Source organism: Meriones unguiculatus, chromosome 19 (genome assembly GCF_030254825.1).
Source record: "Meriones unguiculatus strain TT.TT164.6M chromosome 19, Bangor_MerUng_6.1, whole genome shotgun sequence".
Classification (NCBI taxonomy): Eukaryota; Metazoa; Chordata; class Mammalia; order Rodentia; family Muridae; genus Meriones; species Meriones unguiculatus.
In genome coordinates, this window is record NC_083366.1 from 17,165,093 (window position 1) to 17,190,100 (window position 25,008).

General features: G+C 37.1%; 1 protein-coding gene across 28 annotated transcripts in view; it reads right to left on the minus strand.

The window, feature by feature from the left end:
• Celf2 (CUGBP Elav-like family member 2) overlaps positions 1-25,008 on the minus strand; it is an 860,969-nt gene that overhangs the window by 280,410 nt on the left and 555,551 nt on the right. For 12 of the 28 annotated variants that reach the window (XM_060372830.1, XM_060372809.1, XM_060372810.1 and 9 more), the window contains one exon: positions 2,723-2,785. The exons of the other annotated variants lie outside the window; for them this stretch is intronic. Coding sequence is in view for 2 of the 12 variants with exons in the window: in XM_060372808.1 (XP_060228791.1) it covers positions 2,723-2,785 (63 nt within the window). In the remaining 10 variants the exon portion in view is untranslated. The remainder of the gene's footprint in view (positions 1-2,722; positions 2,786-25,008) is intronic. 28 annotated transcript variants of the gene reach the window in all.

Here is a 25,008-nt window from a genome sequence, read left to right on the forward strand (position 1 = left end):
CAGGCATGGGAGTTAGTGCTTAGCATTCCAGAAAAGACAGAATGTAAGGTAAAAATTCCAATAAGTAGCAAGACACGTGGGACCAGATCACTTGTTCTTCTGCTCAATCCTTTTAAAGGCATTCCATGCACCCATAACCATTTTGCCAGGCCCTAGGTTCTCTGGAGCTGCTGTGCCTATGCTGCCCGCCTCCTACCCATCCGTACCATTTCACTCCATACCTGCCACAGTTGTTCTCAGGCTCCTGTGCCAACATTCCCGTTTCCCAAAACATTTTCACTCTTCACAGGTAGATGTGCCTTCTCCCTGGAGTGTCCCTGCATTACTCTATGTCCTTGTTATTGTTCACGAATCTCCTTTTAGATAAAGCCCTAAAGACATCAAATTCCCTTGCCCTGCTCTATCACCTCCAGCTCATGCACCTTTTAGGATAGTTGTCAGTGTTCTGTCTCTCCTACCAGACTGTAGAATCCAAAAAGCTAAGAGAAACTGTCTGCTTTGTTTCTTGATAGTCCATAAACACTTGGTGAATGAATGAAATCTGACCATCATTTTACTTTTAAGTTTTCTCCTGCTGGCTCTAAAAGTAAAACCACATCTTACGCTTTTCCCATTTTGACAGCAATAAACCAAAAACCACTATTTCAACTGATCCAGAAAAACTCTAGCCAACATATTAGATACTGACTGGATAGTAAAACAACTTGTTTTATGAATTTATTTCTACCCATGTCTTTTCAAAAAGAATCTGAGGTCCCTTTAGTGTTAAGGAATGTCCTCTCCCTAATTTAAGAATTTCAGATTTATGTGAAGAAACCTGTTAGGGACAAGGTGATCTCATATTTTCAAAAAGCAAGTAAATGATCATTGTTAAGGCTATGCTCACCAATTTTATGTCACCTTGATACAAGATAAGAGTCATTTTGCAGGAGAGAACCTCAATTGAGAAATGTCCTACCAGAATGTGGGCAAGCCTGCGGAACATCTTCTTGTTGGCTGTTGTTGGAATGCCAACTCACTATGGGCAGTGCTACCCTTGGGACAGTGGTTCTACTGCCTCGACCCTTTAATACAGTTCCTCATGTTCTGGTGACCACAAACCAAGAAATTATTTTTCTTGCTACTTCACAACTAATTTTGCTATCTTTATGAACCTAATAGAAACATTTTTGGAGACAAATGTTTGTCAAAGGGGTCTTTACCCACAGGTCGAGAACTTCTGCGCTATAAAAAAAAAAAAAGCTCAGCAAGGGCAAGCCAGTAAGCAATGTTCCTCTATGGCCTCTCCTTCAATTTCTTGCCTCCAGGCTCCTGCCTTGATTCTCTGCCCTGATTTCCTTCATTGGTGGACTGTTGCATGAACCTATCAGCTGAAATAAACTTTTCTCCCCAAGTTGTTTTTGACCATGGTGCTCTATCACAGCAATAGAAACCTTAACTAAAACAAATGCCAACACTTATATACGCAACATCTGTTAATTTTTAAGGCAGGTATTGTCACTCTGGTAATGACAATGGTTGCCAAACTTACGGCTATCTTTAGTTCTCAAGATACATTAACCAACTGTCAGAAGAAACAATTATCTGACAAAAATATGAACTCCCCAAGTCACAAAAAAAAACGACAACTTTAAAATATGAAAACTGCTTAATCACCAAATTCCTTTGATAAGAAGAGACTTTGTACTAATCAAAGCACACACTGCAGGATTACAGGCTAATCTAGGCGACTAATTACACACAGCTTGAGAAAGAAGTATCCTTGAAATAGAGACCAGGCCTGTAAAGCTCTGCACTATTTTTCTGCCTGGTCTAATTTTAGATTATTTCCTGACCACTGAAGAGTTTGTGCTATGTCAGGCTTCCCCAGCCCAGGCAATAGATTTTTCTCTCTGGCTGCAAGTCACATTATCTCATGAATGAACTGTTATTTAGGTCAGTAAAGAGGCTCTGGCCTAATTGAATGTGCATTTTATCCCCGATGTTCATGCTCTATATATCAAAAATTTATATAGTTATTGAAAGTAGAGAGATACTGTCATCAAGAGGCAGAAGAGACCATGATGATTAGACTGCATTTGAAGCAGAACAGTTTAAAATACCAGAATAATTTCAAAACTTAATTCTTTTTCAAATTACATATTTATTTTGTGTTGGCAGTGTTCACACTGTGTTGCCCATACAAAGGTCAGAGAACAACCTGAAGTGGGCTCTTTCCTTCTACTACTTGGTAGAACTACTATGGAACTCAGGAAGTCAGGCTTGACAGCAAGTGCTTTTATCTGCTAAGCCATCTTATCTTTCCAAATCTTTCATATTTGAATGATACTTTTTGAACACCCATTTTTTAAAAAGAGGTATGCTTTCTCTCTTCAACTTTAGAGCCTAAAGTTCAACAAGACAAAGGCAATCGACTTTATATTTTTATTATTTTTTTTATGTGTGTGTGTGTGTGTGTGTGTGTGTGTGTGTATGTGTGTGCGCCCACACACATGAAGGTGTTCTCAGAAAGCCAAAATAGGGGATACCCTGGAGCTAGATTTACAGGTGGTTACAAGACACTTGATGTGGGTAATGGAACCAACCTAGATCTTCTGCAAAGGCTGTGAATGTTGTTGACTGCTAAGCTGGACCATTTCTTTATTACAGGCAAACAAAATATAATCCATTGGTTAAATGACTATACCATACTCCTTATGAGGGGAATGATGGAGAGACTGACCTTGGTAAATAGTGATTCGATCCAAATAAAGAATGTGGTTGAGAAGAAACAAGATCCAAAAGTCTAAAAGAAAAAAAAAAGGTGAGGCCCTGTGAGCTGATTAGAAAACTCAGCCTGTACCCACAAATTACCTTAAATCTGCCAAAGAAAATGAGACGAGTCTGCTAGTGGCACATTCATATTTAAAGATAACTAAAATATCCTTCACCAAAAGTGAAATATGAACTCTAGGATCCTAATGAAGTCTCTTCCAGAAGGAGCTGGCAGTCAGGCCTGACATATATGGTAGACATACACGTTCTTTTCTGAAAATACGTATGAATAATCAGCATTTGTTGTAATACAACTGAGTAACTACAACCCCACTGATAAACACAGCTCTGTGGGAGCTATGGAACCTTAGACTACGTATGCAGAATGCAGAAAGTACATATATTTCTTCCACTTCCTGTCTAAAGCTAAAAAACAAAACAAAACAAAAAAAAACACAACCAAAATATGGAGGTTCCACTTTCAGAGACCTTTACTTAGCTGGTCAGAAAAGGATCCAAGTATCAGTGTTCATGTATATATAGAAATAACAACAACCAATGTCAGTGTGACACTGATTATGTGTTTTCTTTTGTTTTGAACAGGGTCTCACCATGTAGCCCTGGCTGGCTTGGAATTCACTATGTAGGCAATGTACACCAGACTGGCCTGCGCTCAAAGAGATACTCCTGCCTTGTTCTCTGCTTCATGGCTACTGTGATTATAGAAACGTGAGTGGCTACACTGAATTCTTTTACAATAATCTCTCACATATGCTGCTACACTAGATAAGTTTTCTTTTTCTTTAAAGATATTTGCCATACTGGTGTGACATTTCAAGAAGTCTGATGTTCAAACTTTAAATAAGAAAGCATATTGTAATTGTGTTTCATTTACTATCAAATAAAGAAATAAACCTTATTTCCATGATGATTTCATGTAAAATTTGTGATCGCAAATTACTCTCAAAAAGAAAATGATGTACACAATGTCTAACAAGCAGAGGTATTTGAAGTAAAAACAGATAATTAAAATACTACAGCGTCAATAACTTTTAATGTTTCCATGCCTATGCTTTAATAGGAAAATCAGGACTATAGTAGTTGCTAACCATTTCAAATCACTATCTCTCATTTAATGATATCAAAGCACTTCACAGATATGTAATTCACTTCCACCTCTTTGTACATACTGCATTTATTTCTAAATATTCATCAAAAGCTCATCAGAGAAGGATGACCCTGAGTTTTTAACAGTGGCAACAGAGCTAAAAGCTGTAGCACCGAGAGGCCATAATAGGCAAGGACATCAGTAACACTAAGAAACTGCATGACAGAAAGTATTTCCTATAACCAAAGTAGCATTTTTCTATAATCAGTCATATTATGGAGATAGAACCTAGCCTATGTCTACCTTAATCCTCAGGAAGTTCAAAAGGCTTTATGTGCAGGAAAAGAAGCAGCCACATGGGAGCAGGTGTTTGAGTGATGTTTACTTAGTATTGATGAGGTAAATTAAAATGAAATGCATATGCCATGTTATGGCAGATAGAACAAAATAAAATTCTTTGGTGTCTCTAAGGAAAAAGAGCGGTGAGGCAACACGATGAGACAAACTGAGCTTTGCCTTTGTATGCCATGTTCTGCGGTCTCTTGTACTGAGAAGTTGGCTCACAGTACTAGTTAGGACCTCTTTCTCTTTTCTTCCTTTTTCTTTTGAGATCCGGCCTTCTGATGTCAAAGATCAGCATTTCAACAAGTTTTAGTATTAAATGAATCGAAGAAAGAAAATCATGCGCCAACTCACCACTTATAAGTATCTACTCTGTGACAGACCTGCTTCCTAAGGCTGAAAACTATAGCAAATTTTATAAACTTCAGAAATTTAAAATTTAAAGTGCTATGTTCTCATTCAGGCACACTGTCAGAAGATGGGAACTTCTGGTTGAGATTTCAGATAGTCAAGAAAAAAAGTTTGCAGAAGTGAAAGAAAGCACTCTTCTCTTAGGGAGCCAGAAGCTAAGCCTGCCAGGAAGTCCTTGCAAGTTCCATCTTCTGCCTCCAGGGCACACTCCTGGAGTTTGCAGATACAAGCTTATTGCAGTTGCACAACTCCCTTCTTTGAACTCTAGAGAAGGTTTAAAATCCTCCTCCATGGTGGGAAACATTAACATGGGATACATTTTCAGCATTTCTCCTAATTTCTGCTACAAGTAGGCTTTTCCTTAAGAAGGGCCATGAAAAAAGCAAAATATTTTCATTACGAGAAAAAAAAAAATCTCCATTTGGACATTAGTTTTGTGCAGGGTGATAAATATGGATCTATTTGCACTTTTCTACATGTACACATCCAGTTAGACCAGTACTATTTGTTGAAGATGCTGTCTTTTTTTCATTGTATGGTTTAAAAGGCTCCTTTGTCAAAAATCAGGTGTGCCCTCCTCCTGAAGGGGAAGCAGCCTTGCCAGGCCACAGAGGAAGACAATGCAGCCAGTCCTGATGAAACCTGATAGGCCAGGGTCAGATGGAAGGAGAGGAAGACTTCCCCTATCAGTGGACTTGGGGAGGCGTATGGGAGGGAACTAGGTAGGAAGGATGGGATTGGGAGGGGATGAGGAAGGGGGCTACAGCTGGGATACAAAGTGAATAAAGTATAATTAATAAAAAAATATATTAATTTAAACACACATACACAACAGGTGTACATAGGTGTGTGGGTTTATTTCTGGGTCTTCAATTCAATTCCATTGATCAACCAGCCTATTTCTATGCCAGTACCATGCAGTTTTTATTACTGTTGCTGGAGGTCAGATATGGAGACACACAAGTCACTTCTCAGTGGACGTTAGTCATATAGTACAGGATAGACATACTACAATGTATAGACCCCAAGAAGATAAGCCTGATGGACACCTTCAGCTTCATGTGGGCCCAATAGTTAGGGGAGAGAGAGAGATCTCTGAAACAGACTATGTTGCCTGCTTTCTGATCACTTCACCCTGATGAGACTTCCCTATGATGGCACAGGGGAGGAAGATGACCTCAGTCCTCATGAGAATAGATGAGCTGGAGTGACTGGGTAGGGGATCTCCCCTATTCTGAGAAAAAAGCTCATTGTCTTTTTTTACTTGTTTAGTAAATTCTCTGAAAACTTTGCTTTCCAGCTTGCCAAACTGTCTTAAAAATTCCATCACCCCGGTGAGGCAGGCCAAATTATTGGGTGCACTGTAAAGATAATGGTGCTGAAGCATTCTCTATCCATTTCACAGCAAACATTCCATTTCATTCAAACCAAGTGGAACAGCCAGGGATTAGGAATGGAATACACGTTAGCTGACTCATGGAAAGAGCATCACCCAGTGACAGCGCCAAGGTGGTGGATGGAAAGAGTGGTGGCATGCGAACAGGAGCACCTGTGTCCAAGCAACAGTCTGTTATCTAGCACAGGACACATGCATAGTTGTAGCTTTTCTACAGTCTGTCTCACATCCAAAAGACAGCAAACAATGGCACTCCAAAGTGTGTGAATGGTTAGTGAAAAATCACACTTTATAGTTTTACACAACAAACTAAAGGAAAGCTAGTAAAGCTAACAGATATAAAATACGAAGTATGAGTTAATTCTTAAATGATTTTTTTTTAACAAGAAGACCTATACATAGGCAGGAACAGCTGAATATACTATACCTATAGGAAGAGAATTTGTAGACAGAAAAGCACTTAGTATTATTACACAGTCGAGCTCAGGCTAAACTAGTCTGCTATTTTATCTATAAACATAGACTATGCTCTTTTACATTACATTTAAACATTGAATTCAACTGAAATACACCAAAATCTCCAGTGGCTTCAGAAGAGACGGTTTTAACATTAGAGTTTTGCATATTTTTCCTTCAGATAACATATTCCAAAATTGGTTGGAGAAAGTATTTTCATTGTGTTTAGCCTCTTATTTCTTTTCAGGCAATGCAAAACTTAGGCAGGATAAGGAAGGAGAAAACAAAAAGAAAAGTATTTACTTCAGCATATTTAACAGTGAAAAGCAGTCTCTTTTACTAAGTATAATTGTTTCTGCTGGCAAGTTGCTAGTAAATATTAGAAACTAGTTGGATACAGAATCTTAGAATGCATTTTTTTTTTCATAAAAAAATGAGTTAAGAAAATGATTCTGGGGTTTGGGGATAAAAGCTTTTAAAAATATTCTGTGAATCCTATTAGTCCCAAATCATAATCTGACAATCTCCATCACTATACTACTTCCTTATACTTAAAAGCCTGTTTTCAAATCCTTCATCAGAAAAAAAAAGAAGTGATTACTATGGCAATAGCTTTTCGTACATAATCAGTGTTTGTACTCATAAAGGCCTTGCATTCTCCTTGGATTAACATTCAAATGGCCTCCTTGTCTACCAGGCAGTGTCTGGGGCTGCTTTGTGAGTGTTTAGAAAAGAATAGCTGTTTATAATGTCATTAACTTGGGTTTCCTTTTTCTCTTCTTTATACAGAGTACTTTTCAACAAGCTAAAATTTTCACAAGGTGACTACCTGACTGTATTCATAATACTACTGTTTCCTCTGGCAAAGGTCACAGTCCCACAGCAATAGGTCAGGATGTTGGGTTTAGATTTCTGTGGTCTCACTGGCCTCCAGCTCCCCTCCCCTTTACTTCTACTCCCCAAACTACAAAACCACAAAACTTTCCAGAGGCTTAGAAGGTGCCCTCATACCTGGTCACATTTCCCTCCTTAAGCCAAAGCAGTTCATTAGCTATGGTGGTATTTCTTAAAACATAGATTGTAAAGCTCATTTTTCTTGCATGGGACTGTATCTGCTTCTCTCAAGGCTTTTCCTCAGGCAAGTTATCTTCTGCTCACAGATGGTACCATATCCTCCAGGCACTGCAGCTGACTAACCAACCAGGACAGTCTCCTTTGAGACTCAAACAACTTGGAATCCACTGGTGAGCAGGTGAGGGGACTGGTTCCCACTGACCCCCAGAAACACGTGGTTAGGAAGTGGGCTTAGTTCCTGATGGGCCCTCTTGACTGCCTTTGCCTGTCACCACATAGAATGCCCCTCGCTCTATGAGCTCTTTTTTGGTGTACATTCACAAGTTATTTCTGATGTCTATGCCCACTCAGTCTCCGATTAGAATACAACAGTCATTCAAAATGATTTGTTTCTATTGCGTGTACACAGTGTCCTCTTCGCCTCCTAATATTTGTGGTTTACTGTGTTAATGAAAATTAATTCCTCCTGCCTTGCGTGCTCTTAAATGTTTTGTGAGGCTTCTAAACAAGAAATATATCAGCATTCTTTGTAAAGATTTCATTCTTGCCCTTAATCATCTCAATTCTTTTGGTATACAGTTCAAAATCATCATTATTACCTTAAAGTTCCTTAAAGATTCAGTAACATACAACCATTTCTCTTCCATATTTTGCATTACCAGTATATACTATAGGATTTATACTTTTAACTGGATTTTACATTTACTTTTCTTATTAATGTGGAAAAGCTTGGATAAGAAATCATTACCAACTGATAATAAACTACAGAACATATTATTCACTACAAATTCCCAGCTGTTATTTTTTAAAAGGTAGATGTCATTTACCAAAACATGGAATTACTCATTTTGTATGAGAGCATTTCATTTATAGAATAACCCTATAAATAACACAGAATGTAAAAGAACATAATATATGCGCAATAAATTATTTGCACGGTCATAAATGTACACCAAAGTATTATTAGTAATTACTATTTATTCACTTTGTATCCCATTGTAGCCTCCTATCTCATCTTCTTTCAGTCTCACCCTCCCTCCTGTATCCCTTCTTCTTCCCTCCATATGTTCCTCCCCTAGTCCACTGATTGGGGAGGTCCTCCTGCCTACTATCTGACCTTAGCCTATCAGGTCTTATCCAGACTCTCTGGATCCTCTTTCTTTGTATCTTAGTAAGACCACTTCACCCGGGGGAGGTGATCAAAGAGCAGGCAAGCAAGTGCATGCCAGTGACTGCCTCTGCTCCCCTTACTAAGGAAACCCCATGAAGACTGAGCTGCCCATGAGCTACATCTGAGCAGGGAGTCTAGCTCCTCTCCATGCATGGTCTTGGATTCATCAATTTCTGCAGGTCCCCTGGATCCAGAGTTTTTTGGTTCTGTTGCTCTCCTTGTGGAGTTCCTGTCCCCTCCAGGTCTTTCTATCTCCCCCTTCTTCCATAAGATTCCCGCACTCTGCCCAAAGTTTGGATATGAGTCTCAGCATCTGCTTCAATACCGCCTGCTGGGTAGAATCTTTCAGAGGCCCTCTGTGGTAAGCTCCCGTTCTGTTCCCTTTCTTCTCCCATTTCTGACATCTATCCTGTTTGCCCTTCTGAATGAGGATTAAGTATCTTCCCTAGAGTCCTCCTTGTAGTCTTTTACAGACTCTGGGATACAAGTACATGATAAACACACACAAAGACATGTAATAGAAATCTCCAGTCTCTAGGAAAAAAAAAAAGTATCCTCCATTTTCAATGGATAAAATGTTCAAGTCAATTCTACCTAAAACAAACTAAAACTCTAAATGCATTTCCTGGATTTGGGCCATTGTCACAAAATCACTACTCTTCCATGTAGCTCCCCTGGCTGCCTTTAAAGCTTTGTTTTCCAACACAAAAGCAGATTTGAACACTGCTGTAGTGAGTGCTGTAGATGGGATTTAAATAATACAGCAGTTAGGACTAAAAAGGAACCTTTAGAAATGGCTAGACAGGGGATACTGCAGATGGGGAGAGGGAAAGGAAGGAAAACATGCACACACAAGAGCTCTTAGCACAGGGACTAGAGCATTTGCTCTCAGTCTACCAAGTCTGCCGTATCTTCTAGATGCCATCAAAACTTGGGGCCAGCAAAATAAGTTTGTTTTCTTCTTAAGGCTTTATTTTCATAATATCAGGTTTTTAATATCTTAAAAAGCATTCAAGTCAAGCACATCTATTCTGTTTACTCACTCAAAAGCATGTAAAGTATGAGGGCACATAGATAGCAAAAAAAAAAAAAAAGGAAAAGAAAGGAGGAGAATAACAACTTTTTTTTAGCCTTGGTTGTCTATTAATATTAAAACAATTAAAACAATATAATATTGTCTTTCATAAAACCAATAATTCTATTATTCTCCATTATTTCAATCCAGAAACTCTGGAGAAAGAAATCTGATCTTGTTTGTAAAATCTAATACAAAACACAGAGTAACAAACAGGACGTTTCAAGACATTTTACAAATGGTAAAAACTATCAATTAATTTTGTGTGAGTGTTCTGCACTTGTAATTCATAATGAATAGTAAAACAGAAAAAGAGGAAATTTATGGAATATGAGAATGTCTTTCTTAATCCTCCTGTCTTCTATTCAATAGAAATCAGAACAAATATATAATGGGCTATACAGCATGACCAGTCTCAACTGTAACCAAGCTTAGCATCGACACTACTTCACAGACATATCTCGAAACACACGAGAAGAGGATGTGAAGTTTCAACTGTCCTTCAGTTGCTCTCTGTGGGTCACTTGATTGTTATACGCAGTACAGTGTACAGACTACGGTCTACCACAGGCTCTCCCCAAGCCACTGGAAACAGGATCAACAAGGACACTGTGACTGCCTTTCTTCTTTCTCTTAGATATCTCACATAGCCTAGGCCGGCCTCAAACTCACTATGCAGCTGAGAATAATCTTGAACTCCACCTCCAAGTGCTAAAATTACACACCACACCCAGAAATTATTTGAAATGTAATCTTTTTTTTTTTTTAAGAAACTTTTATTTGCACTGGTGTTTTGCCTAAAGGTATGTCTGTGTGATGGTGTCAGATCTTGGAGTTACAGTTGTGAGCTGCCATATGGGTGCTGGGATTTGACCCTGGTCCCTCTGGAAAGAGTACTGACCCTGGTCTGTACTCTTACATCTGAGCCATCTCTTCAGCCCCAAAACACAGTACTAATGTACATTTATCATCTATTTTTCAAAATATGAAGTAAATGACTGATAGGTATTTTTTTAAGTCTTTTATTATCAAAATAAAATCTAGAGTCAACATAGTGGTATATAAACTTATGATCTAAGCCTTTGGGAGGCTGAAGCAGGAGGACTGAAAGTTAGAGACAGGCCTAAGTTAATGCAGCAAGAGTCTGTTTCAAAAAAAAAAAAAATCTAAGCATTTTTCTACATGTCCCTCTGAATCCAGAAAGCACTGCCTTGAATACCAAGTATTAACACTTCCTAATAACACTGAAGTAAGTAATCACAGGATGGTGGGTAAAGAGGAAGAGGCTAAAAAAAAAAAAGCTTTAATGAGGGAAGGTAGCATGGAATAAAAGACATTTGCTATGTATGCTAGAACAGCTGTACAAATACATGCCAGCTTTAACAGAGAATCAAGAGTACTACTGTGTATTTCCTATATTCCAGGCTCTATATTAGTTGATTTATATATACTTTTTTACTCCTCCGAACTTGAAAAACTTGGAAAGTTGTTGCTAATATCTTTAAAAAGCAACTGTATATCAGAATACTTCTGGTTTATATTTGATAATATCAAAATGGAATTTCTTTTCTCTCTCTTTCTGCACATCTTTACTTCCACCCCTGCTTTTTGAGATTGGGTTTCATAATGTAACCAAGGCTGTTCTGGAACTTGCTATGTAGTCCAAGCAGACCCTCAAGTCTTGATCCTCCTGCTGGAGACTCCCAAGTGCTTAGATCACAGGCAGTATGTCTTACAACACCGGACTATTTTAACTTTTTTTTTTAATAATGTAAATCTAGTATTGTAATAACATCGATAAAACTTAAATGTTGAATCAAAACTGTCAAATATAGTCAAAATGAGCTACCAAAGAATCAAACGCCTACAAATGTTCAAAGGGATTGGTTTAGTCCATTAAAAATCCATGTTTTATACAACAATGACACAATTTGTTGACATAAAAAGTAAAGTTCTCCCTGCACAGATGTAGCCCATGACAGTTCAGTCTCTTAGTGGGTTCCACAGTACTGGGAACAGGGACTGTCTCTGACATGAACTGATTGGCCTGCTCTTTGATCACCTCCCCCTGAGGGGGGGAGCAGCCTTACCAGGCCACAGAGGAAGACAATGCAGCCACTCCTGATGAAACCTGACAGACTAGGATCAGAAGGAAGGAAAAGAAGACCTCCCCTACCAGTGGACTTGGGGAGGGGCATGCATGCAGAGGGTGGAGGAAGCAGGGAGGGATTGGGAGAAGAGGAGGGAGGGAACTACGGGGGGGGGGGGAACAAAGTAAATAAAGTGTAATTAATACAAAATATTAAAATAAAAAAATTCAGATAGAGAAAGATGAAAACTAAAAAAAAATTAAAATATTGTTGTGTTAAAAAAAAGTAAAGCTCTGTTATCTTAACTCTGGAAGTCTTAAAGACAGTAAGCTATTTCTCCTAATAAATATAGTTGAAATGGTGCTAAATGCATTTGAGTGTATTTATTTTCTTAGTTATGCTTCTCAGGTTACAGAAAGGACCAATAGCAGTATTAAGTAAGATTTTGCACTAGCAAATATAAACAAAAATCAGGGCATTTCATCTACTTAACTGAAGATATGGTCTACTGAGGAAAAACTAATTAAGAGTTTACCCAAGCAACAAAAGAATGCTTTTATGTGACATTTTGTTGTGAAAGTGTCTGGAGAAGAAAAAACAAAGAAAATTAGTGACAACATCACCTCCTCTACCCTGTGAGAATAGAACAATAAACAAACAAACAAACAATAAATAAATGCTGATTTTTCTAAAAAAGAGATATTTGAAAAAATGAAGAGTTTATCAGAAAACTTTTTTTTTTTTTCTAAAAACCTAAATTAAATAACATAACTTGGGATTTCACTTTCCGGTCACTGACAAGTTCTAAAATACTAGTAAAGAGAAGCTGCAAATACTATGAGAATAACCAGCAGATATTAAAATCCCAGTCTCTCTACCACATGACACACTAGTTCTGTACTCCAAATCCACGCTCTGCATCTTCCCAGGTTACAGTGTCCTCCTACAAATTCCACTGTGGTAGCAGAGCCGCCTACTTCAGAGTGATGCTTGAAACAAAATATAAAAAGAGCTTTTGTCATACAACTCTTATATGGTTACTGCTAGAGACATTCACCAAAATCTGTAACTATTAAATAACAGAATTCTCTTCTACCTCCATGAAGCAAGTTTTTCTCTTTAAAAAACTTCACTAGTTAGTTCTCAGCCGGGTAAAAATGTATCTGAAAACCTAACAGCCACCACCTAAAGTCCTCACAATGGTCACGTAAGGAAACGTGCTTTAGATTTTCCATTCTGGTGATTCTGAGATCAAGCAATCTAGAACTTGGTAAGAAGAAAATGAAACCACAGTCTTATCTGCCTGCATCAAACGAAGTTGAACCACAGTAACTAAAAACTAAAGCATGTAAAATAAATTTTCTGCTCCATGTACACAGGCCTCTGCTTGTTAACTCCTCTCAGACTTCCCACCTAATTATAAAAACAGTGTTAACACATACATATACATATATACTTATAATACTCATAAAAACAACAATCTTTAAAGTCTGAACGCATCAAATGATTATTCTTATAAAGAAAATTTGAAGGTCTCTTATCTGAAGCTCAAACCTTTTATCCTCAGTTCTCAACTGGTTTCACCTGCACTGAAATAAATCTTTGGTAATAAGTCACACAAATAAGTATTTCTAAGTTAGTTTCAAATGCAATAAACACAAACCTAGTATTTGTAATATTAATAAAACCTATAAACAGAACTCTGTTCTGAAACCCTATTAACAGTCAATATCCACTGAATGGGTTAAATTGAGAGAGCATGTTGATTTTTCACAAACACTAGTTAGGTTTTTGTATTTTATCAAAAGTAGCTCATCAAGAGATGAAAAACTAAAAACTAAGGATCCTGTAAGAAATAAATATCTAGCCTAAATTAAAGTAAGTAGAAACACAAAGATAAATATCTACAGTTCAACTATAAAATATTCAATATATAAAAAGTACCTCATGTCCATGTAGAAAAAGTATTTCAAAGTAACATCATATCATTGTATGCATATCATATATATACATATATATATATATATTAGTTGTAAAGGTCCTGTTTAATAAACATCTAAGATTTAGTAAATTACTAAATATCAATAAATATTTTCAAGAACAGCTATTATTTTTAAAAAACCAAGGACTACAGATCTTTTTTTTTTATGAAATAAACAATCAATTTATTTAACTTGAAGAATATCTGCTTTAAAACACAATTGCTAAACACTGACTGGACACTCTGATTTATAGTCTGTTACATTCCAATGTCTTCACATAACATAGCTCACATTGACCATATTAGCTATCATTATCTACCTTATTATTATTATTTTTTAATTTTATTTTTCTTATTAGTTACATTTTGTTAACTCTGTATCCCAGCTGTATCCCACTCCCTCATTCCCTCCCCAATCCCACCCTCCCTCCCAGGACTACAGATCTTTAGCTCAGAGTCCATAATCCCTCCAGACTCATCTTCTCCCACACTGAATTACTGCTCTCATGCTTTAAAGAAGGTAATGCTCAGTCATATGACTGTTCCTTCACACTTCCATACATCTTCACCTGAATGATAATTTCTCTGAGCATTTGGGTTTTTGTTGATATCTCCTTCAACCTAAACAGTAGCGTTATGTAAGACAAATAAGGATAAAAGCAAAGAGGCAGGCAATTAGAGACAGGCTCATTGAAGCAGTGAGTTAAAGTATAGGTAAGAGAGACATAGGTAAGAAAAGGAATACTGTAGTCTGTAGAGTAAGTAAAAGTAACTACTGAATACTCTGAGAATAGGCATGACTCCACAGGATAAGCTGCTAGTTAAACAACCTAAATATGTGGGGTGGAAAGGAGTGGGGGTGAACACAAAACATAATAATCCAGATGGTAAGAATGGGGATGCAGTAATGGAGAAGGAAGAATTACTGAGAGATGACACAGACAAGCTCTACAGAAAGAACTTTAAACTAGAGTTAAAGAAAGATATCCTTTTCCTAGCATACTCATGTATATGTGTGTATGTATACATGTGTGTATGTGTGTAAGTATATATATGAGTATGTATGTATGTATGTTTCCTATAACTGTGAACCAATGAGGAGTAGCCCTCTCCCAACAGTAGCTGATACAATCCAGGAGAACCAAATTAAAGCAAACCAAGCTCAAGGAATGTCACATTATGATAAAAGAAATGTCTTCTACTTGCCCCAATTTCTGTTTTTTAGTAGCAAAAAGCATTTCATTCATGTCCCAGAAGTATCTAAAACCCAAGCGCAACATAATGCTCAAGCAATGTGGTTTAATGATTTTTAAATGTTCTATTTTCTTTGCAATTCAGAAGAGATCAACATAAGCATGTTTTTAAACCCTTACACTGGGTTTCTCTGAAAACTTTAGGGACAAAGAGTTTGGGACACAAGCAACATTCTGTTCTCAGAGAGCCACATTTTCAGTGGCTCATTAATTCCTCCCATTGCTGTTAGATTCTCTGCCCTTAGCAGGAGGCCAGTTTGTCAAGAAACCCAAAGGGAGCAAGAGAGCTGTAGCAGTCCAGCTGAGCCACAAACCCAGATAAAACTATTCAAGTACTGCCTGCCTCTGCTTGTCCTCTGAACACTTCGTGGGTCACAGGTGCTATGCTTAGGCCTGCAGGTATTCCTGACACTCCTGAGAAAGGACAAAGAATCAAAATCTAGGAAGGTAATACTAGTTCTACATACTGGTAAGTGTGAAGATAGCTTTTGTTAGCTTTATCACATTTAACATTGGCTTTTCCATAAGCTGTAATACACAAATATCCTGTTTAAAAGATGACTGCTTAAAGAAAGCTGTCATTTTAACAGCCTCTCTATAGACTTTTATATTTCAAATTCTACAAGCTGACATGCATAGTATATACAGGAAACATCTGGGAGTGCAGAAAATAAGAGTTACAAATACCTAATTATAAGTAATTTTTAACGAAAAAAGTAATTTGGAAAAACAGAGGAATACACGAAGAAACAAAGCTGAAAAATAAAGGGAAAAAAAGCACACGCAACCAATAAAGGCATCTTATGGAATGATTCAGACTAGAAAAAAAATGAGAGGACTTGGTTCATACTGTTTTCACAGACTGTATGTTTAGTGTCTCTCCCATCTATATTCATGATAAAATGATTAGACACAAACAAGGAATCTGGGTTAGTAAAAGCCTGTTGACATTAGAACACAGGTTAAAATGACGACAGACTCCAGCACACTTGAACACTCTGTAATCTTCTGAATACGTAAAATATTAACTGTAAGTCACACTGCCTAGGCTCTCGGTCCCAGGCCCCCATCTGCAATGCAACCCTTGGGAGGTAAAAGGGGAAAACAGCTGCAGTCTGGAGGGGAGCTCCAGAGAGGCGCAGAGTGTGCATCAACAATGTTTGTAAGACTAAAGGTCCAGTTCACTTTTTTCACCAAGGGAAGAGTAAAGGCTTTTAAAAAAAACCAGTTTGTTCATGGTTACATAATAATACACAAAACAAGTGATTTCCTTCTTGCCAATGTTTCATAGTAATATGTTACACCCAAGATCCCACTCAATTCTCTACATATTTTGTAGTTTTCTTGGCTTCTCACACATGAAGGCAGCATGCAGAGACAAAAACAAGGCTGTAAAATACCTAATTTCTGTTTTCCTCACAATTTCAATGATGTTTGTGCTTCCTGTCATTCACTTAAATTAGGTATTCTATACTTGAAACATTTACATGCAACACGTTTATAAGTGTGTACAATTTGGAGTTTTAAAACCAACTAATTCACACACCTACGCTCATAATTATCGTCAGTGAATAAGAACCAGATTAGCTGAAACAGAAAATGACAGTACTCTGTAATATATCAAGTTAAAAAGTTCGGATTACTCCTTAAGGAATGAAAGCAGAAAGCCTGTATTCTTAAATTCTACCTTAGATGTTTTATGGATGCATTTTTGCAGCACCTTAACAGTGTAATACTGCCATCAAATAAGGTTGATCTAACTTTTTCCAGATGCCAATAGTCCTTATGTGAGGAGCAGGAGGTAGACTAGGGGCAATGAATAATTATTATTCTTAATAATTATTCAAGGATTAAAAGTTCAACTATACTGCATACCAGAGAAAACCCTATTCTGCATACTTGAGAAAACTACTGAAACAGCTAAAATGCATATTCTGTACACTGACAGGTTTTTTTTTCAAGATGCAATAGCCTAAATGCAAAGAAAAGAAATATGTCAACTTTTCTATTGTCAGGAGTGTTAATAACCTGCAGCTATAAAACTCTACACTTTTCTTTGACAATGTCATAGAGATTAATAGCCTCCACAGTTCAAACTACACCTCCTTGACATTTCCTAGGAAGCAGGAAAAGCAACACTACAGGCAGACTATTGCTAACTAGAATACAGCCTTGGAGAAGGACAGAGGAGGGGTGCAGACAATGAGCTTGGAAAGAACATGAACTGGCACAGAACACTTTGTCCATTTTGGCAGAGGATTTGTGGGCTTGTTTATGATGTAAATGGTTGGACCTTAAATTAACAGTTGAATTTTCCATAATGTTGAAATTTGACAGATATAAGAGGTCAAATATAAGATTTCCCTGCAAAATATCATTCTAGAAGATCATCTGGCAAAACTATCAGACTGGATGAATTAGACAATAAAATTTTGTTCAAATAAAGGAAATAGAGAATGAAAATGAAGATGTAAATGGTTGGACCTTAAATTGACAGTTGAATTTTCCATAAGTTTGAAATTTGTCAGCTATAAAGGGTCAAATATAAGATTTCCCTACAAAATTTCATTCTAGAAGAACATCTGGCAATACTGTCCGACCGGATGAATTAGACAATGCAATTTTGTCAAAGTAAAGGCAATAGAGAATGAAAATGTCAGTATCTCAGAAAAAGCTTAGCCACAACTCAACATTCCAGAAAGGCCCTGAGGTCACAAAAATAAGAGAATTACTGAAGAGAAACTCTTCACTGCCTTACATCTTTCCAAAGATTCCCACCAACACCTCTCCACTTTAAATAAAAACAAAACTATGGCCTCCATACTGACACGAAGAGCTCAGCTCTCCACAACTGACTTTTCTTGAGGAATGGAGTATGTACTTCCCAAAGTCTGTTCTGCTCAATGTTAGCACCAGAGGTTTCCATGATATACAGAGTCTGAAAACACACCCTTCTCTCCATACCCACAATTTATAACAACCATCAAACACTCTGGAGTCCCAAATTACAGTCACCTGCTTAACTCTGTTTAAACTTGTTGTGATAAGTTTTATTTCTGCTGAAGTCCTTTTCATCCACAAAACATTTCTTAGTGTCCCAGGGACTCTAAGGAAAACAGTACTCTGAAAACTGAATTCGTAAGTTGGCTGAGGACAGTGTGAAAATTAAATTCAGAAATTCAGTGGAAAAGACATTTAAAACCCACGTGTAGTATTTTTCTAGTGGGGTAGTGAAGGGTCTCTAAAAGTTCAATCTTACAAACCTACGAAGGCTGGTTTGGGGCTCTCTGATTTTGCTGTTGTTTCCTCTTTTAATGAAGGAAATGCCCTTTCTCTCTAAAATGCTTCAGTAGGAGAAAAATAAATGATATGGCAAGCTATCTTGCAAAATTCTTTTCTGGTGAAGAAGTGTCCATGTGCTTATATTAAAAAAACTGTGAGAAAAATAATAAATTTGGCAATTCCAAACACTTTTTTCTCTACAAGTCTAACTTATTTGTTTTCTTCTCTTTTCTTTTTACATATCTTCTCTCCAGTAACTCAATCAAATATTAGCTTAGTGGAAGCAGTTATAGTCAAACTTAAAATTTGTTTACCAAAATTCTTTGGAAGTACAAGAATTCTCATTCACATATTAGTCCTGAGGGCTCTATTGGATATTATTAGTGATTTGCCTAAAATGAGTCAAGAAAAGAAAGAGTAAATGAGAACCTTGGAGTAGATGAAAATGATAGTACTTCAGGGACTGCAGAAGCCATGAAAATTAGCACTGAGACCTCATGCCCAGGACATAAAAGAAATCAGGACAGTCTTAATGAGAGTCAGGCAGAGCGCCTAATGAGAACCTTAATATACTTTATCTTCCCTTTATATTTCATTCCAATGTCATTAGATGCAGTGAACCAACCAGCACTTATTGAGAGCATACTGTGTGCCTAACTCTGGGCCAAGCACTCTGGGAAGACTCAAATTACATACATCAGCGGTTGGCAGGGTGGGATTTCCTGACCAGAAGCATCAACACCAGAACCTCCCAGGAACTTGTTAGAAATGCAAACTCAGCTCCACCTGAACTCACTGAACCTGCAACCTGGGGACGTATTTGGAATTGGATGTCTTTTAAAACAAAACAACAACTACGACTACGACAACAACAAAAAACCCTGCAGGGATTGCAAATACACTAGCCTCTAGCATTGTTGGGGAGCCATGAAAATGTGAAACAGCAGCAAAGCTGCCAAGTATACAGAGCTCCAGGTCTGATAAGCTCACTAAATGTTCAAATTCTACAATGCATTGTTGCTTTTCTAAATAAAGCCAGAGCATCTGAGAATACCTTCTCTTCCTCTCAAGGCTGCAGGAAACACACACACAGAAATCAGAATGTGGACTCTCAAATGAGCACATGATCCAATGAGTCTCCAAAAGACAAAGTGCTACAAAATAACCAATTCTGCAGCTTTAGATAAGCGATAAACCGGTATGGTCCCTCAAGGGAGTCTATCTATTCTGAACCGGCTATGTTGTGTTTAAAGGCAGCCCCAGTTCTCTTTTCAACAAATCATGATATGGTTCTAGGGGCAAAGCAGAAGTGATAAATTTGCATTTTATTGCTCTACTTGAAACTCTTTTTTATTCTCCTTACTGATAATCATTTCAGCATCATTTTGCCAAAGAGCACACAATGTTCAAACGCTTTAGTAATAATACCTACAGTTAGCATTATTGCTCATTTTATTACTGTTATTTGCTTTTCATGAATGGTCTTATTCACTGTCCTGGTTATTCATCTCACTTTACAGAAGGAAGATTAGCAAGATTAAATCCCCCACTGTCATACATCACACTAAAATATAAAGTTCAAACCTTCCTACAAATGACTATAGGGCCCAGGTTTCAGTCACTATCTCGTCTTCCTCAATTATTTAATGTACTAGAATATTATCTGCAAAGCTAATTTTAACCTCACTTCTCTCTGGCAATTCCATCCAATCACATAAAAGATGAGACAAGGGCTAAGATACTAAATCTGGAATTTCAGGTGGAAACATGTAACATGATTTCATAATGAATTAAAACAAAAAGGTGCAATTTAAACATACAGACATATTTGATCAAAGTCCCTTTAGATAATAGTATTTTACATTTTAGACAAGATTCTCAATGGCAAATTCTTACTCTGGATATTTATTCTTAAACTATGAAAGCTCAATGTGTATATAACTGAGATCCTATTAGTGGAACCAAAGTAATAAAAATTTATTAAATTATAATATTATATCCTAGGGTGTTATCATAGGTTATTACCACATACTTGGCTAATAGGGTCCACACTATTATAATATATTAAAATTAGATTGAATTACAAAAGTTATAATATTATCATCATAATCCTTAGTACTTACGAGGAAAACATTTTTTAAATTAAGTCCCAAAGCACTTGCCAAGCACAACTACAAATTTATATGTGGAGAAATCATGTTACAGAAAGACACACATTTATACCAAAATACACGGACACCTTTCCAAAATGTTTGACAGATTACAGGCTCACCCCATGTAGACTAGCAGCACAAATGCAAGTGATGCAAGGGAGAGGAAATGAAATACTTGTTCATTTAATGGGAATTACTGATTACCTATTATCAACTAAGTAGTATTCCAGGCTGGGCATAAACAGCAACAAGCCAAAGAGAAAATTTTTCTATTGTCTGGAAGCATACAATCAGTAAACAAATTAGAAAATAAACAACTAAGCATATACTATTAAATAGTATATTTAAATATTAAATAGTCAAAATGTCTCAAAAGGATCAATAACAATAAGAACAGAAAATGACTAGCTGCTATTTTTGATACTGAAGTTAAGACAATGTTCTGATGAAGTAACATGCAAGTAATTTTTTTTTAAGATGTGTGCTGGTGCACGACGAGATGGTTCAGTGCTAAGGACACTTGTCACCAAGCTTAATAACCAACTCCAACTCCTAGAACCAAGACAGAGGAAGGAGAGAAGTGACTTCTACCATATGTGTGCTCCAGATGTATGTGCATGAACTCATATGAACACACACACAGTGAGACAGAAGAGGTCAGAACAAGAATGGCTACATGTAGCTAAGCTAATTAGCTAGGTCTGAAGAATGGGAAACAGGAGTTAAGAATATGAGGATTTTCCCCCCAAGAACCTGGCTACCATTTAGGGAAATAGAAAAACAAAGATAGGTGAGAAGATTGGGTTTGATGGGCTATGCAAAGTTCCACATGCCCATTACCATCAAGCAAGTTGGATATTGAAGCTGATTAGAATAAAGGCTGAGGCTAGGGACACAAAACTGGATAGCATCACAGGAAAAAAAAAAAAAAAAAAAAAACAATGCTGAAGGGCTCTCAAACAGCTCAGGCATTGCAAACATAACACCAGAAGGTCTTCCCCACTCTCTTCCCTCTGCTTTGCTAAACCATTATGTTACATTCCTAATAACTACCAAGGTCTGGTTCCTTATTTGGCCATTTCCTTAAGCCTGACTCATTCCCGATGCTCTTAACCAAGGTCCAACTCTCAAAATCTACATGTCCTGTTATTCTTTTCAATCTGCATCTCATAAAAGGGTTTAGGGACTTTTCAGAACAGCTTTCTAAATGCTCCTGCCCAGAGTCTGAAATAGAAACTTTGAAGTATGTGTTAATGGACATCATCCTATCATTTATACCTAGCATATATGCTGTTTGTTTTTTCAATGCTGGGGATCAAACTTAAGGTCTTACAATACACCAGCCAGTGCTCTACCACTTGGCGATACCCAGTCCTAGCTAGTGGGCCTGGGAGGGTTGCCTGGTAATCTTATTTAACAACACAGTGCTAAGCCCAAAGCTTTCCACTAAGTGATGACTACAGCGCCTCGGTCTCTCTTGGCATCTGCTTCTTTTGTCAACTCTACCACTGACTGCTACTTACTTACTGACTGTCTCTACAATCTCCCTAAAACTTCCCATGTGTCAGCATTAGGAAATGGGGACTTTAGAAAGTATTAGATCAGTTAAGTTTACAAATATGGAGTCCCTGAGAGGATTAACACCCTATAAGAGGAAGAAATGAACTTAGAAAATTAGGGCATATGAGGATACAACTAGAAAGTGGTTCTCTGGTGAGCCTTATAAGAAAGCATTCACCAAAGCCAAATCTGCAGGCTACACTTCAGTCTCGAACTTCTCAGCCTTCCAAACTGTTGAGAAATTAATGTATGTTCTCTAAGCCCCTCTGTCTATGGTATTTTCTTACATCAGCCAAACCCAGTAAAATGTGATGAGCAGCAGGAAGACAAAGAGCTAAAACAATTTTTTTTTTTGAAAGACCAAGTTAAAAAGAAACACTATATAACCCTGGATGAGGTTCCTAAAAAGAAAAGGCCGAAAAATTAGAGGAGAGAAAGTAATCAAAGAATGAAACAGTGTTTTCTATAAATGGGAAATAATGTTGAAGATTCAGGATTTCCTCTGCACCTATGATGGTAACGGACACATAGATTCTGAACAGAATAACACTTGAAATCATTACATAGGTAAAAGGGACTCACTAAGCAGACCAAAACAAAACAGAGTGCAATGATGTAAGCTGCTATATAGTATTATGGCTCCAGGTTTATTGCTCTATAAATAAAATCCCATACAAATTATGGCTTTAAATATTTTCATAAGTTATTCTTACTTTTATAGGTTCTAATATATCGCTATGAAACTGTTGGTGTAGATTAAAATTTTATCAAACAGTACACATAAATGAGTATGTTTATAAAAGAGAACCTATTTTGTTTCTTGAAAACACTGTATCTACATCTTGTCAATGCTTGTTATAAATTATCTGCATACCATGGGAGGCAATTCACATAGATCACAGCAAAGGTTTCATCAGAAAAGCCACTGTATCCCTTTCCTCTGTTTTGCATTGCCATGAGTATTTCTTCACTTCCCCTTGTCCTATGCTTGCCTTAAATTCACATGTCCCACATCAATACCAGAAAAATTTGGTTTTCTAAATTGCACGAAACTCTAAAACATAAGTCTTCAATTAAAAAAATCTACCTGGCCAGGTGTGGTGGGACACAAGAAAGGGGACTGTTATTAGTCAGAAGCCAGCCTGGGCTACACAGTGAGACCATTTAATAGAAAAAAAATCAATCTCTTATAGTTCACTATAAGAGCTATATCAACACACTTTGTTCTTTTTTTTAATTCTTCATTAATTACACTTTATTCACTTTGTAACTCCCCTGTGGTTCCCTCCCTCCTCCCATCCCAATGCCTCCCTTCCTCCACCCTCTGCATGCATGCCCCTCCCCAAGTCCACTGATAGGGGAGGACTTCTTTTCCTTCCTTCTGATCCTAGTCAATTAGGTCTCATCACACTTTGTCCTTTTTAATGACTCCCTCATTTGTGCATTTCTGTGTGTGTGTGTTCAGCTTGACAAAAGCAAAGCAGAAAGTGACAACACTGCAAAACTCCTTGCCAACCTCACCCTCAACATACATTACATTTCAAAACCATTTAAAATTAAGACATTTATCTACCCATTTATTTGGATTGTGTGGCCCATGGTTTCTTTCAGTGCCAACCAGCATATAGTATAAAATGTAACAGATAATTATTCATCTCTTAATTAGCCTTAATAGTGATAAGTTTTCACTTTAATCATCAAAGTTATGATGTGCATTTAATATATCTTCTATTGACCAGCTTTAAATATTTTCAAAAAACATGATATTTCTCAATATGACTCCACAAGTTAATACATGCTGTGAAGAGAATTTAAAAATGTACCTGGGAAAATATGAAACAAGTTCTGAAGTCTTCTGAGGTAAATAAACAAATTCAAAGAGTGCTAATTTTGTAGCGTTTTCAAACTATCTGTACTGTAAATACAGCATCCCCTGCTCTTAGTCAGAGTGCAGGCCTCCAGCAGAAGAGGAGGTAAGGAGACTATAGCAGACGCAGAGAGTAGCTCTGAATAGATGCCTCTGGCCTCTACATCACAACTTCCAGTGTACAGAAGGCATACTCGGTAAGCACCTGTTTGCTCCAACACTAGCACTATGATTTCTCTGCTTCTCTTTGATTTTCATCTGAAAGGCTTCTCCTCTTCTATGTGATACAGAACATAAGACTCACTTTCATTCTGAGGTCCACTCAGAGCTTTCCTCTAGGGCTACCAGAAGAGACTACACAGCACTAATGTCGCCATTATACAGTCAATGCCATGAAAGGACAGTGAGGACATCTATGTGTACATACACAAGTCAGGACAACAGGGACACAAAGAAACACTCAGCTGAGTGTGTTGATATATAATTACTATGGACAGACAGATAGATACTCGTTATGTATAATGAACTCATTATGCATAGTCAATATCTATATATATTCACTATATATATAATGAGAAGACAGTGATTAGTTGCAGAAGGTTCTTCCCTTCCTCTATCACCACGAATTTATAAAACTTGCCTGATACTTACTTTTTGCTCTTCACTTGGGTTTGGATATATAGTACAACTTGGCCCTGAACTCACAGTAATCCTCCTGCCTTAGTTTTCCTAAGTTGTGTGATTGTAGTTATGGGCTGCCATACCCAGTTTAAATTTTCCATTTAAAACTCTCAAATTCCATGCAATAAGTACTACTATCATTGTTGCCAGAAATGTTTTAATAAAAATAAAATCAACCTGTATAATTTAAAATAATTATGATTTCAAGCTCATATATAGTGCTTCAAATATTAAGATAGTTTGAGATATTTATACTATGGCTATATAGCTCATTTGAAAATCATAATCCTTCAGAAAGAATAATGTGTCCTACTTTTTTAAATTATGCATGATTTTTTTATGATTTACACGTAA